The 15,571-nt window shown below is 40.9% G+C and overlaps 2 protein-coding genes across 2 annotated transcripts; both read right to left on the reverse strand.

The window, feature by feature from the left end:
* Positions 1-1,603: 1,603 nt before the first annotated feature.
* FBXO4 (F-box protein 4) lies at positions 1,604-12,997 on the reverse strand. The gene is made up of 11 exons (XM_083818416.1): positions 12,793-12,997; positions 12,394-12,500; positions 11,880-12,026; positions 11,372-11,503; positions 11,057-11,171; positions 9,508-9,703; positions 6,849-7,069; positions 5,924-5,999; positions 5,253-5,431; positions 4,178-4,353; positions 1,604-3,265 (listed from the first exon to the last, which is right to left on the reverse strand). Exons 1-11 carry the CDS (start codon positions 12,980-12,982, stop codon positions 3,176-3,178), a joined length of 1,629 nt encoding a protein of 542 aa, XP_083674542.1. The 5' UTR covers positions 12,983-12,997; the 3' UTR covers positions 1,604-3,175.
* Positions 8,699-9,348, reverse strand: LOC310890025 (uncharacterized protein). Its single transcript, XM_083818417.1, has one exon. The coding sequence runs from the start codon at positions 9,219-9,221 to the stop codon at positions 8,919-8,921; it is 303 nt and encodes a 100-aa protein (XP_083674543.1). The 5' UTR covers positions 9,222-9,348; the 3' UTR covers positions 8,699-8,918.
* Positions 12,998-15,571: the final 2,574 nt, after the last annotated feature.

Here is a 15,571-nt window from a genome sequence, read left to right on the forward strand (position 1 = left end):
GTCTAATTGGCCCAAGAATATTATTTCTTCACTCTTCTACATAACAAGGATATCTTATCCAGAACCACTCTTGCTAAAATGGCACAAAAGACAAACTAAATCACTGGCTTAAGCCTCAACCATCTTTCAAGGATGCCAGCTATTACTTCCATACATCCTCCTGACAAACTGATATCAATACCCACCAGATTAAAAGCAGGGGCGTCAAATTCCCTCTCTATAAACCTTTGAAAAATCACGTTGATTGTTCTCACGGCCTTTTCTATAGCTGCGTCTGCTTGCTGCCGTCCCCGAGGAAAGTCGCAGGGACCGCTTGAGGCGGTTTTCCAAAGGCGCGAGGTGCCGCCCGGAGCGCACCGGTGCCGGCGGCGGACCGGCAGCGCCGCCCAGCGGGACGCGGGGAGGTGGCGGGGAGGTTGCGGGACGGTCCCCGCCGGGACGCCCTGCCACCGCCCGGCACCGCTCGGGAAGCTGCGAGACACCCGAGTCCGCCATGGGGCACCGCCAGCGTCCTGTGGACTTGGCAGGTTCCTTCGCTCCAGCTCCTTCGGAGCGGGCAGCGAGCGGTCTTGCTGTTCTCAAAGACTATGAAAGCTAGCACCCCCACGGCCACTTTCTTTTTTGGCAGGGGGGAAAGCTGCTCGCAGGATGACTCAATAACTGAGCTATTATAAATTAGATGTACTGTCGGTTTATTCTTTTGCTTTTATTTTGTGAACGTTTTTTAAATAAGCATCCTGCATCAGTGGGCAGGAAAATGATTCTCTTTCTAGCAGCGTTAGAATCCTTCTTCTCAAGGAGAACAATATTTCTGGGGAATAAATCCCTGATAGTTTTAGTTCTCACAATCTCAGCACAGTCACATTTGCTGCTATCAGTACAAATACAGAAACCATATTAAAAACAAAACAACATATTAAAAGTCTGTTTTTAAATAAATTTTAGTGACATTCAAATATTCAATACTCAACTACTTTGAAATCGTAATATAAGTCACAAACTTAATTGCCTTATTATGCTTCTAAATTCACCAGACTCAGGAATTTAAATTGTATTTTTTTCTAGGTGAAATCTGAAAGCCACTTTTAAGTGACATCTGCAGTGCACCTCTGCAATGCTTATTTGGCATATGAATTCTCAGCAGGCTGATTGACTGTTTCATGGCATATCTCTCCGCACCCAAGCTGTTGATTTGCAAAGCACACACCCCACTCACCATCTTCCTTAGTTGTATTGATCCACCACCGACTGTACTGTCATGCAGGCTGCCCCCCCAGCTCTGGGATTCCAGTGATGCAGCTGCACAGACTGCCACTTTCCATTGTCTGGTTCTAAGCCTGCACCCTTAAAAATCTTAAGTTATTCTAAGTTAATGTAAATTATGTCCCCTAGGTTATGAAAAATTGTATTCCCTACATTATCTTGGCCTTTTAAAATGACAATAAATTAACATCTGTTAATTAAACATTTAATAACATTAGTCACTAATGAAAGCAATGTTGCAATTATAGTTTGTTATCTGTTCTGGCAGCATGACTGCAGACAGTGCTCGTTTGTGTGTGTGCATATGGGGGGAGAGCTTAACACCGAGAAAGACTGGAAATACTTTTTTAAAAATAATTTATTCCATATGAAGAAAGCAGAACAAAGATCTTACATAAACTTTTGTAGTAGCTAGCAGAAGTCGCTGCATTCAGTTCTCTGTAACATAGATACATCACAACAGAACTATTATAACTAACAGGAAGGTCACAATCACCCAGTCACAAAGTGCCTATTTTTTCTCCAATTATTCACGTTTTGCACACTAAAGCACAGAGTACACATATTCTATTAAATTCAGGATAATACACAGAATTAGCATAGTATTGCTCACCATGGATCCTCCCTTAAAACATCTCCTGATACGAAGTCAGACAAAAAGCCTAGAAAACTGTTAATCCTGTATAAAGATGAACAAAATAAGATTACAATTCCTATCTCTGTATTAGTTCATTAAAAAAAAAAAAAAAAAACTTCTCAGATGGAATGTTTCAAGTAGCTGTGTTAAACATCAAACATGTATACCAGAATGAAGGTAGCTGCAAGCTGAATGTGCACCATGTGCACCATTTATCTTGGTAATAACAACAAAAAACTGTTTTTGAGACTACTGCATTTTCATGTAGCAAAGAAAAAATCCCCAAACAAAACAAATACATGCATAGGCAAAAAAAAGCCAAGGGAAGTTTCTGAACATTCATCCAATTATTAAAAAATTTTAAAAAGGAAGACTAGGAGCAGAACTATGCCAAAAGACACCAATATGAAAAATGACATTTTGGATCTAAAATGTTGTCTCCTTTTTATAAAAATATTTACAGCTCTGTAGAAAATTTCAAGCCCAATACTTCACATCTGCAAATGGCCACAATTATCTGAGTAACCAATGGGTCCTGGAGATCTATATATTTGATAAATCTTCTGAAATACTAATAACTCTATTTTACATTCACTCATAACAACAGATACGTCAGTTCAAATTAATAATTTCACTGCAGCAGAAAGCAGATGTTGAAGGTTTCTGTAGTCAATTGATAAACAAGATCACAACCAAGAAATAATTGATTCATGCAAGGTATTTTGCTTGTTTGCTTGTGCGAGTTTTGGTCTGGGCTGACAGTTATGCCTCAAGCACTATTTCTTGTCAAGGCACGGTTTCTGAAGAAAAAAAAAGGAAAAAAAGGAAAATCTACACTTCTGAAAGAGACACTGTCTTTCTGTCAATCTATTACAAAAGATGATGAGATAAGAACACAATACAATGTACAGTGTATTTTCTTTGGTTAGGAACTGTCATTGTCAAGATGTCCACTGAATGTATTTACTGAATGTGTGATGCGTGCCATACCGCTGCATTGATAAATTAACCTAGTTTGGTATATTTACAGATGAGATGAGATTATCACATATACTGAGAAGAGATTGCAACTTAAAGGCCTCGTTTTAAAAGAAAGAAAACAAACATATGTTAATTATTTATGTTCAATGAAATATATGCAGGTTGGTCTTTTAAATCTCCTTTCTGATGCTTCTGTGTCAGGACAAGATTCTCAATTCATCTATTGATGTATAGAGACCATCTGTTGATATATAGAGACCAAAGTCTCTATATAGTAAACCAAAGCAAGTTCCATTATTGCGTATTTTTACAATCTGCTTCTTCTAAGAGCCATTCAATTCCACTTAGCAATCCAGTTAAAGTTGCAGCTACAGTATCTTGTACCTGTAAAAATAAAAAATAAAAAGCTAATGTATTACAGATAACAGGCAATGTAACAGTATTTTAGTAGCACTGCATGTCTATCTTTGAAGTCAGAAATACTCCTCAAATCTAAATTTTCACCACTGGCTTCCATATCCCTTAAACAGGGTTCCTGAGAGTATGGTACAAAACAAAAACACTATGGTTTACAGAATGAATTATGAGACCCATTAAAAAAAGCCTTGCATTGATATCCAGGTTAATTTTATCTTAGTCACTCCATTGGTAATTCTAGACAATTTTCTTTACTTTACAGATGAGAAGCTACTTGCAAATTCTTCTCTTAACTCTTAGCGGAAAATTGTCACCAACTTTAGAACTCAAGGCGTATTATTACTTCTCAGATTTTGTAATGTATTATAAAGCACCTATTAGAAATGGTACACTTTTAAAACTTGTGAACATTTTCTTTAATGAAAAGAAAGGAATTATCTCAAATCAGGATTTGACCAGCTGGTCAAGAGGTGATCCTCCCGCTGTATTTAGCATTGGCGCAACCTCACCTTGAATACTGGTTGCAGTTGTGGTCTCCACAACATAAACAGGATGTTCAGGTCCTTGAATGCATCCAGAGGAGGGCAACCCCCTTCAAGACCCTTCCTTACCTTCTGGCTCCAGCTGAAGTTTCTTACATGTACCTAGGCAAGCCACTTACCTCCTAGCTAGGTGCTAGTTCATCTAGGCTAATGCTTTATCTTACAGGACCAGAGAAGCTAAATTCTTCATTTAAGTGGAGTGCTCACATAATACTAGTGTTGAAAGCTTGCTTAGGTAGGTACAGTTCAGGAACTGCAAATTACTTAACTTAAATTACATTTAAGCCACACAGAAATGGAAAAAAAAAAAAAAAAGAAAAGGTTTAAAAGCAAGTACCATCCAGGGCTGATTTAGCAGATTTAGTTGCAACTGATGTGCCATATAAACACAAGGGATTCTTTTCACATCATCATGAGAGATGCAAGACAGAACTAGCAGAGGTCTGTTCGGAGGTCCAAGGGCTGGATCAATCATTGCCAAAATATGAGCCAGTTCCTCCTGACGATCATGTTCTAGGAAATAATTTTTAATTTGTAAGTATTACATATATGCAAATCCGAAGGAGAACTTTTTTTTGTCTTAAATATTTTTTAAATATTTAAGATCTCAGTGGTGAGGCAACACAGAGCTAGAAGGGGTATAGGCAAATTATCTCATTCTGCTTAACTCAAGGCCAGATCATCTGTCTTCGTGTCACACTTAGCTGTTATTTAAAGATCTCCACAGATTTCCACAGATGGCCTATTCCACTCCTTAATGTCAGGGCATTTTCCAGGTACCTCTAAGTCCAAAACTGCAACAAACCACTAAAAGATACTGACATGCTGTACAGTCAGCAGCCCTTCCCTACCGACTGTATTTTTCCTCTTAGTATATCCCCTCACATTTTTTACCCTTTTCTTTCCTGAGCTAGACCTTTCCATCCATTTAAAACTGATGAATGTAACGACAATTAACATGATAGTTGTTTGGATTATTCCTATTATAGGACTGTCCTGAATAGAGCTAATTGCATCTTTTTCTGCACTCTTCCTGGTGGAGGCTCTCTTTCCAGGCTATTATACCACTACCACCATTCCAGGCTGCTTCTCCTACCCACACCCAAGGACTTTTTGTTTGGCTTGGTTTAACTTTGCTTTTTTGAAATCCAAATCACTTCCCAGATCTAGCTTAGAGAGCAGACATATAAGTACCAACCATAACTGAAAGAAGGGGCTATAACATCTCACAGGGAGCTAACAGACTACTTAGACAGGTGACCTCTTGGACTGAGTAAGACATGAAGAAACAGCACTAATGAAGTTGATTTTGAAATAATCAGAACATGGATGTTGATGTATTCCATATTCTGCACAAATCTTTTGTGACATGCCAACCTTTCATAAAATATGAATAAAGAGAAAAACCTTACTTTTATGAGCTTCTGCATTAGCAACATAAATGAATCCATCAACTACTTCGCACACCTTTTTAACTTGAGCTATTACATTGTAGTGCACAGCTTGCTGATTTCCTACTACACTGTTCTCTTGGTAGAACATCTTATTCACAACAGCAGCTTGCTCTTCCCTTGCTCTCTTTCTTTCCACACTGCAAGGTATTAAAATATTTCAGTAGTCAGATTAATTAAGTAGAAAATGCAAAAACAGGATCTAGGCAGCATAGCAAAGGGGCAGGAAAATAGCTTAAGCCAGCAAAAGTTTCATTCCTCACACATTTTTTTCTAGTGTATGTATACAGATAGCTAGCAATTTGCAAGAACGTATGAAAATACACTCCAGGATGAGTTTATACAGTGTTTCAAATGGGAATTAATCGGGTTATCAAGATAGACAAGAGCACCTGCTATGTCTTTGTCATATACATTTGTTATATATAAGGTTTGAAAAATAAAGTTATTACTTCCACATGAAAATTCATACGTTGAAGAAAGGAAGGCAAAGACTGAAGGTATGTATTGAAGCTTCAGTTTATAAGGAACATCCATGCATATGAACATAGGCATAAAAACCACATCACAAAACTGTAAGGCGTATGAAAGAACAGAGAAACTGTGCTTTTTTTGTGCAGAACAGATCTTACCTGGTGGTTGAATACAATGTCAGAATATTGAATTTTTGATTGTTATTAAACTGAAAACTGACTCCTGATCCAATTCCTACAGGGAAAAAAATTGAGCATATGAGATTACAAATACTTAGTTACTGAATATGACAAAGTGGTAGGCTGGAAATGCCAGTGGTGCTGTACAAAGGATATATCCAAACTTAGGTTGCAAACTTGCTGCTAAGGGTAGCATATGCATTATTTCATGCTGAAATTTTATACACGCTCTAAATTGGTCACACAGACTATTAATTTAATTAAAATAAATAGTATTGAATTAAAATAAGAAAGTATTTCCATGTTTTTTATATTTAGATTAGAACCTAGAAACCTAGGTCAGAGGGGAATTAGATTTGCCACTATCAGCCTAAGCCAGCACAGAAAATGTTCTATATTATTTACAACAAGCTGCATTGAGAAGGATACGAAGTAGAAAAAAGATAACAATTCTAAGAAGTTGTATTTTCACACTTCCTGTAAATATAATGTAACCATTACAACTGTGCTGTGCTTAAATAAAGGACATAAAGTAATATACATTTTTGTCTGGTTTGGATTAAAGTGGAATTTAGGATTTAAAACAGAAGTACAAAGAGCAAAATCTTGATATGGTACTGTACAAATTAAATCATTAAATTTACTGCAGCTACATACAAATTAAATCATTAAATTTACTGCAGCTACAACTTGATCACAATGTTTATTGCATTTACCCTTCTGAATAAATACAAACAGTGATTTTGTTTTTTTACCATTATGCTATTGATTTTCAGGGGGAGTATTAAAAAGCATCATTTTTGTTTTCCATTTCTCCCCAATGTTTTTGTGTTTAAAGATTTATTTCAGATTTAAATGAAAATTAAATACAAAACAATACAAACAACAACAACACCATCATTACCATGAATTCGTCTTTGAGGTAGGCCAGCTACTAGCAGAATTTCTGGGCATGTCATCATCTTTCGCACTAAAGAGTTATCCAGCTCTTCCAAACCCGGCCCAAACATTGCAAAGCGAGGTTCTGCCTGAGTGACCAGTGACTGCAAAAAGGAAGTCACAGCCCCATACCGGGGACGGCTTGATTTCCAGCTTCTTCTACTCTGAGGACAGCTTTTTTTGTATCTGTAAAATAGACACAAACTAGAAATTAAACGCAAAATACAGAATAGGTATTAATCAACGTTTACTCAGGTCCCACGCTTCTCATGCTTTGTTACTGGTACAACTCAAGCACAGGTGAAAAATGCTGAAGTTCAAAACTGATTATTTCAGTCAGCAGGTTAAAGCAGGTAAAACCATTAGTCCTTCCAAATTCCAAACGCTGACTTGTTGGACCTTTAATATACTTCCATGGGATGGAATATTTAGTTTACTTAAAAAAATAAAGTAAAATTAGAAACTCTCCCAGCCTCACTGCACACACAGCATTCGTAGGATAAAATAAAAGCTGCTGCATTGCAAACGGCGTAAAAAAATAGGAAAATTCTGACTGCACTTCCAACCTTCGTTAAACTGCCTCTGTGTTTACTAATCGTTCACTCCACCTGGAAAGGACCATTTCCCATTTAGGAACAGAGAACACATGATGTGAAAGAAGACAAGCTGTTGTCTGCAACCTTATGAATTCACTTGACGAAGAAGCTGGAAGGCATGAATGACTTTGGTAATCACAGGGAAAGAAGTAACAGTGACGGAAGAGACAGACTTCCTGGAGAAGCAGATTCAATCTTTGCTTCGTTGGACACTGAACTGTGATGCTGGACAAATCACTTCAAGAAAACATTAAATGTGTGCTTCTCTACACTTCACTTAAGATCAGCAACAACGTTAAGTGCTCACAGACACAATGAAAATCAGTGACAGGTCACTTCCAATATGTGATGCTCTGAAGTATTTGGACCTGAAGACATTAAATCCAGTGCTCAAAATCAATGACATTTTGCACTCCGGGTTCAAAGCACCTCTTTTCCAGCTGTAAAATGGGGGTGAAGGGCACAGAGACCACAGAAGTCAGTGCACTTTTTGTGAAGCAAGAATTTCATAAAATCATCTTTGGAAAACGTAACTGCAAATTAGTAACTTTTACTGCAAATTAATTAAAGGCATTGAATGAGATTAAAAAACAACAACAACAACAACAACAAAAACACTGCAGAATAATCTGCTTCTCTTAGGGGACTTTTCAATCATCCAAACATATTATGAGTGTTACTGTGCTTTTCAGCTACACTGGTTGAAATTACAGGCTCTGTCTCATGGACACTAACCATCAGAGCTAAAGCAGTATCAGTACTTATTCCACGCACATTCAAAAATAACATTTTATTTTTTACTAGGTTTTCCAGATAAGATATAAAACAAAACTAAGAATCATTCCATTCACTGTATTTTAAACACTTTTTAGTACTTTTATCAAAACAATAAATTATTTTTCATTGCAATGAGAGTGAAGAGAATTTTCATCAGGATGAGTGGTGAGCACAGCTTCACCAGTGCAAGATTTTTGGTGGCACAGTGGGCACAGAGTTTACAAAAAGCTTCGATTATTATTTTTTTAACATCTTACATTCCTGTTGAATTCCAAGGAGAAATACCAGACCAAACGGTCACAGAGCAGGAAATTAGATTTCCAGAGTAAGGGATGGGTTTGAGAACCCACCAAAATTTGAGCAGCGGCTTACAGTTTACTGCTGTAAATACGAACCCTGCCTGTGGGCTGTAAATTGTGCAAGAGAATGCTGAGACACTCACATCGCCATGTAGTCATACAGCGTGTTATCGCTGACTTCTGAGAAGGCTTTATTAAAAATTTCCACATCCGGGAGCGACTTCCAGTCCACGGAGGTCCAGAAGGGGAGATCCCGCAGCAGAAAGTACCTCCAGAGCAGCGGGTCCTGCACGGCCGCCCTCCAGTAGCAGCTCGTGCTCCCCAGGTGGCACAGGTCTTGCGGCGAGAGGAAGGACATGATGTTCAGCTGCACGTCGATCTGAAAGCACCGAGACCGGCGGCTGAACCCCCAGGGGGGCTCGGCGCACGGCAGCCCCGAGGGTAGCGGCGAGGAGGAGGGGAGGGCGGCGGGTCCGAGCTCACCGGCAGCGCCTGCAGGGCGCTCGCTTCCTCAGCCTCCCCTTCCCCGCCCGCGGGGCCCGGCTGCGAGGCGGCCTCGGCCCGCTCCCTCAGCCCCCGCGCCCAGCGCTCCTTCAGGCCCCGCAGGCGGCCGCGCACGGCGGCCTCCAGCCCGCCCCGCTCCGCCGGCCCGCTGCCCGCCGCCATCCCGCCCCGCACGGCGCCGCCGCGGCCCCGGGCGAGGAAGAGGCGGCGCCGCCGCGGCCGCCCCCCGGCCCCGCAGCGCCCGCCCCGCCGCCGCCTGACACCGCGGTGCCGGCCACGCAGGCGGAGCCCCGCCACGCCGCGGCGGCCGGGGGTCAGGCTGACAGCACAGCGAGCTCCTTGCGAAGCGGGGCGCGTTTATTTGGTCCTGAGGTAACACAGCATTTGTTCGGCGCTGCCGGTGTTCCAGCCCTGGCCGCGCAAAGGTCCCTCGCATACAGACACGTACTTTGTCAGCATGCTTTTGCCCAGTTCTCGGAAATCCAGAGGTGCGCTGTGTGGTGATCTGCAGCCCGGCTCGCTGCTAGGCGCCGGGTCTGTCGTCCGAAGGCTTTCCTGCTCCCCCTCTCCACAGAGTTTCAGTCCCCAGTAGCACATTTCTCCGCTGTACATCATCGCCAGCAAGTGAGTGTCACTAAATATACCTGCAGAAATAATTCAGATCAAGCACTTTATTCTTCTGTTGTGAACAAGTACACAGCTCGTTAACTACAACCTTTTCTTAGAAAGGCAGCAAAAAAAAAAAAAAAAGGTACAGGCAACATCAGCCTACTAAAGAGGTACACCAAAGAACAATTTTCTGCCATTGTATGACTGATGATGCGCACAAAAGAAGCTGGACCAAGGTCTTGCTCATTGCTCCACCCATTTTGCCCTTCCATAATATTAAAATCTTTAATACTGGCATATAAATATGTATAAATAGATAATATATACAAATATAAAAATATAATATAGATAGATAATATAAAATATGTTTGCCTATTTATCTTAGACAACTTCAGTATTTCTGTACAATCCATTAAGTGGAGGTATGAGCATGTATTAGAATTGACCACATTAGAATACCTCTGTGCCTCCCACAATTTAAGCCTACTAGAAGATAGCTTTTTGAACATCATCTTAACTCGGGTTAACCAGCAGCAGCTTTTGTATTTGAATAGGAAACACATTAAGTGTCCATGGTCATTCAAAGCAAAGAAATCCTACTGAATGAATGTACAAAATCAGTCACTGAATTTGTTCAATCAATGTGGAGCTGAACTAGAGCAATCCCACTTTTGGATGAAATTAAACAAGGTGCTCTGCTGTCCCCCTGAGCATTTATTGCATAGGACCAAAGTAGAGGTAGTTTTGATAGGGTATAATGTGAACATCCCATTCTCATCGCCAGCTGTTTTACTTTGGAAATCCTCTCCTGCTCCATCACCATACCAGCACCACACTGATGTAGTCTCAGATGCTCATGTAATTGCACTATAATAATGCAACTTACATAAACCTACAGTGGATGAGAGAGAAAGTTTCCCAACTCTAGCCAACTTTGCTTATACTTTCTACATGGGTGAAGTCAACAATTCATCATATCTGTTTTCTTCTAGATCTAAACAGGGAAATCAAAACGGTAACATTTTGGGCCCTCTGTAATCGTGTTTGTGCTTTCAACATTTGTCAACTGACAGCTGTATGGTTATAAACCACAAACACTGTGCACACAGTGTATAAAGCCTCAGTTCATTTTCCTTCAGTGCACTCAAAAATATAGAGAAAATGAACATTACCACCTCAGACGACTGAGAAGAATGACTCAGAAGAAATTATGGGGGATGAGGAGGGAATCAGGAAAGCGTGCCCGATTTTTATGTCTGTTAGTTTTTGGTTTGTTGTAAAAAGTGATAGTTTTGAATACAAATGAAGTCGAATGACCAAAATACACAATAAAGCATTTTATAAAGTGGAGTAGTTATTGGGGGCATGGGTTGCGCTTTTTTCTTTACCTTCACTGAGTAATCTAGCTGTGTCTTTATCTTGAAGTGAGACATCTTCATTTAGATGAAGAGGGCATCTAAAGCTAAGCATCTTCATCAAGTAACGAACTCCATCATTAAGACACTGAATGCAGTTACAAAATGTGGAAAAAAACACTTTTAGATAAATTCTGATTAATTTAATGATAGCCAAAAATATTTCCAGACACGAATTCCCCCAAACCTTATTTAAAATAAATAAAAAAGTATTTTAAAAAAGTCACACTTTAAAACCATATTTACGGGCATTCACATATTCATAGCGCTTTATAAATTCTCCTTTACCTTTTTAAATATGGCAATGTTTTCTCGTAGCCATTCACTCCTTTCTTTTGCTGTATGACAATACATGTAAAGCAGGGCTCCTTTTCTCCAGTAAAGACATTCTACCAACTCTATACCAAGGATGTTAATAGGCTGAAATAAAATCCAACAAACTGTGCTAAGCAAAAAGTAAACCATCTAAACTACTCATACACACACAGTGTTATATTAAGCCTCCAGCTTTAGAGGCTGTACTTAACAGCAGAGGTCGCAGACACAAACCTCATATTTCAGATTTGTATTGCCAAAAGCTTCTGTAATCATGAAACATTAGGAAAGAATGAGCATGCAACATGTTCTTTGAAAAATTATTTTGACGAATTACTATTTAAATATAACTAAGATATTATTTTTTTCCAAAGATCTTAAACTTTGCCCATTAAAAATACAAATAATACTATCCTATCCTATTTCAGATTTTTAAGTAATGAAATATTTGATTCTCTCACTGAGTAACACTAGTACTCACATCCTCATTTATGCTGCATTCTCTCACTAGATCTTCTGGCTCTGACAAAATACTAGTAAGTTCTTTAACTTTTTCCAAGGAAGTTTCTTCTGGAAAATCTTCATCCACAAGCTGGCTTTCCTCAAAATATGTAATGTCTAAGACAGCCTATGGAAACAAAAAGATATAAAATGCAAGAATACTACTTGCAGACTAATCAGATAGTACTTTACAATTACTTTACAATTAGTACAATTTACTTAATTTACAAAAGTAACAAGCTAAAGGTATTGTAGGGTTGTTGATGGTGAACATAAACTCATAACCCTTTCTGTCTTCACAGTATCTGTACAATTATTGTCAACTCTAACTTATCTTCTACTCCAGACAAAAGGCCTGTATTTCATGGATATTCTGTAATTACCACGGGAGTAACAGAAATCCCTCTCTGTTACACCCTCTTTCATACACCAAACCCTCTCCTATACACAGGGGATGTTTTTAAATGGAGTTCGTAATGCTTTGAACGCACTACCTGTGTATAAAGCTGCAAAAGCTTGGAAGGGTGTGTTTTCTCGCTCCCTTCATTACAGAGTCCCTCCAGTTTCTCCAGAGCAGCAGAGCCCTTTACGAGGAAGGTATCTGAGGGAAGAACACAACGCCCCCTTAGCACTGCCAAGCATGCACCTAGAGCCCTGCTTCCTCCCCCTTTCCATTATGTTTTTACCGCCTTTGTGATATATCTGAGAGCAGCAGCAGAACAAGGCACCAAAACCGCCCCGCTGACACAAGTCCCGACCGGACCGAGGGCACCCAAGGGTGCCGGCCTCCTCCTCAGGCAGGCCCCGGGGACGAGCCCCCCTCACGGGGGAGCACCACCGGCGCTCCCCACACACACCCCGCCGCCGCCCCGCTCCCTGCCGGCGCCCCTCACCGTCACCGCCCGCTCCCCTCGGCGCCTCCAGACGCCGGCCCAGCGCCGCCAGGCGCCGCCGCAGCCCCGGAACCGGCACCGGCCCCGCGCTCCCCAGCCCCTCCGCCGCCATCAGCCCCTCCGCCGCCATCCCCGCCGCCATGCCCGCGCGCGTGCCCGCGCCCGGCACCACGTGACGCGCGGCGGCCATGTCGGGGCGGGGCGGCCCCGCTGCCAGCTCCGCGGGGGCGCGCGGCTGCTGCGCGTGCGCGGTAGCGGCAGGGCCGGGTTTCCCCTCAGGGGAGGGGAGCAGTTAGTGGCGCTAGGTGGCGTTACGGTTGAGCTTTTTAAATTAATTTATTTATGTATTTATTTATTTTACGGCTACAGTTTGTCGTCCAACTTACAGCAGCTCTCCTCCAGGCCTCCGGAGATGGGCAGCTGTCGTGTTGTGAAAAAAAAAGTTTTATTTCTGCTTGCTGCTGCACCGCTGTAAATCGGCTCTTGCTTTTTTATTCAATAAACACAGAAATGTTTTATCTCAATACTTTATCTATCTTTTAACTCTTTCTGGAAAAACTAATGCATTAGTACTCGTGAGCTCTGCGCTCATGCGGTGCTGGATTTTGATAGTTTACATTTTAAGAGTGACTGAAGACTTTTTCCCTCTCTAGCTTGCAATCTCTTCCCAAGTTACTTACTCTGTTAGTGCTTAATTCACACTAAAAAACTGCCTGCAATGTACAGTGCTTGTGAACTGGTAGTGGAAAGCTGCCTACATACAGACACCGGTGGTTTTGCTGTTGCCTGTTTTATGTGCCTTATGTAAAAGCTATCAAACAGATCAAATACAACGAAAAAGTAAAACCAAAAAGCCAAAAATACCTGCTTCCAGAAATGGTTTGATTTTTTAGGAGAAATCTTTTAATATTTTTTCTGTCTGCTGTTATTTACTCCTGCATAGTCCACATCCAAGCACAATTTTTCATCTAAAGAACAGTTGCCTTAAAAGTGAAAGTATTAAGGTAAATAATTGTGTCATTCCCGAGAGTCAAGGAGATAGCGCTTCTTGTTTAAAATGAAATGCAATACTTGCCACGTTGACAGTTTGGGGACTGAAAAATGGCTGCGTGTCATTCAAGTTCCCTTCTGCTGTCCCAGATACTCTGCTTCCATGGTCCTGCCTTCAATTTTGTGTTTCAACATCCAGTTATGATTTATATTGCTTTCTTAGTGGCTTTCTTTACAACTTGGCAAGTGGGTGAGCCCTTAATAGTGGAGGAGATGTCAGCTAGTCTTTCAAGATGTGCAGTGTGGAGAAACAAATAAACAAACTTGTAATGGTTGTGTGTTGACTCATTCGATAAAGGAAGTGGTATCGTTCTTCAGTCTGCACTCCGGCACTGCCGCTTATTTTAGCTGTATCTTATTTTAGCTGCATCTGTTCTGAAAGAAAGCTAAATGTATATGCAGTGACTTCCGTCCAGAAAGAGTTACACATTGTTTCTTTACCTATTCAAGGGAGTCTGGATTTGACCTTTCTCATCAGTGGTTTAGCTGGAAGAGATGTGTTAATACCAAGCTGGTGAAATAGAAAGCTGCTACAAATGAAGAGAAGAAAAAGAAGAAGAAAAACAAACACTGGAGACATGAACTTCTGAGGAAAAGAGGACCTCAAAATTTTTTAGTGTTACCATCTATTCATTTTTCTCCCAACCTGGTTTTGCCATGAAATATTGGTGCAGTCTGTAAGTGGAAGCTATAATGTCTTTGAAGCATTTCTCTTGTTCTGTACCCTGTTGGGAAGTGGGTTGCAAACAAACAGGGTGTCAGGATTTCTGGGCAAACACCCATGGAGCTGGGAAGAGAGGGCTGGGCTGAGCACAGCTGGGATGGTGCCACTGTTCTGCTGTGGGCAAGCTCAAACCTCTGCTTGGGCTCTGCCTTGCTCCTGGCCGGGGTGGCCTCTGAGCAGCTCCAGCATCCATCTCTTCTCCAAGCTGCATCCCCCTCTGGCACTAGACTCCTAAGATGTATGTTGCAGCTTGTAGAGCTACTGTGCTAATCTTCGCCTCACACCCTGCAGAGCTCTTTGTACAGAAGACAGATAAAAGAACATGTCTGATTATTTGAGAGAGCAATGATCTCAATGTGCCTGATGTTTTGTTTTTGCTTAGAAACTGTTGGGATAAAAGCCCTGACAAATGTTTGGAAGATAATGTCATGGTTTTGGGTTTGCTACCTCTCCCCATTTCTTCCCATTTCTCTACCATTTCTCTTCAGGGCTGGGAAATCTTAAAATCCAATTTCTCCAAGCTTCCCACAAAGCAAGTTGCATCCCCTATATTTTGGAAAATTTTCCATGTTTAAGGAGAACGTTCTTACAAGATAGCTCTTAGCATAAATTTTCTTGAAGGAAAAAACATTTTACTCTATGGAGCTACTTTAGGGAATAGTTGCAGTACGGTAAAACAGTCTCTGTTAAAGATATTTATGTGGGGTTTGTAATAATTTGCTGCTTAGTGTCTCCATTTTTAAAGCTACTGTTACTAATAAGGGAGGAAATGAGGCTTTGGCTATTTAAAAACAGGTTCTGCTCTTAAACTGGTGGAAGCACAACAGGTAAACAGAGAAGCGTCACAGTGTGTGGACAGTTCAGGTTGACAGAAGAGGGAGAGCTGTTACTGTTTCATTCTTCAGAGCCAAGCAAATGGCATTGCCACAACTGTCCTGTCATTTGGGTTTTACATATAAATAAGTATGTGTGTGTATGCACAAATACATATACACAGTGTAAATG

This window comes from Anser anser, assembly GCF_964211835.1.
Source record: "Anser anser genome assembly, chromosome: Z".
NCBI lineage: Eukaryota > Metazoa > Chordata > Aves > Anseriformes > Anatidae > Anser > Anser anser.

What these genes read in the sequence shown, in the direction of transcription:
- LOC310890025 (XM_083818417.1), bottom strand. Translation starts at nt 9,221, where the DNA reads ATGGCGGCGGGCAGCGGGCCGGCGGAGCGGGGCGGGCTGGAGGCCGCC.
- FBXO4 (XM_083818416.1), bottom strand. Translation starts at nt 12,982, where the DNA reads ATGGCCGCCGCGCGTCACGTGGTGCCGGGCGCGGGCACGCGCGCGGGC. An exon ending in GAGGGGAGCGGGCGGTGACG is followed by an intron (nt 12,501 to 12,792) that starts GTGAGGGGCGCC and finishes TTCTTCCCTCAG; the next exon opens with ATACCTTCCTCGTAAAGGGC. An exon ending in ACATTGCCATATTTAAAAAG is followed by an intron (nt 11,172 to 11,371) that starts GTAAAGGAGAAT and finishes AACTGCATTCAG; the next exon opens with TGTCTTAATGATGGAGTTCG.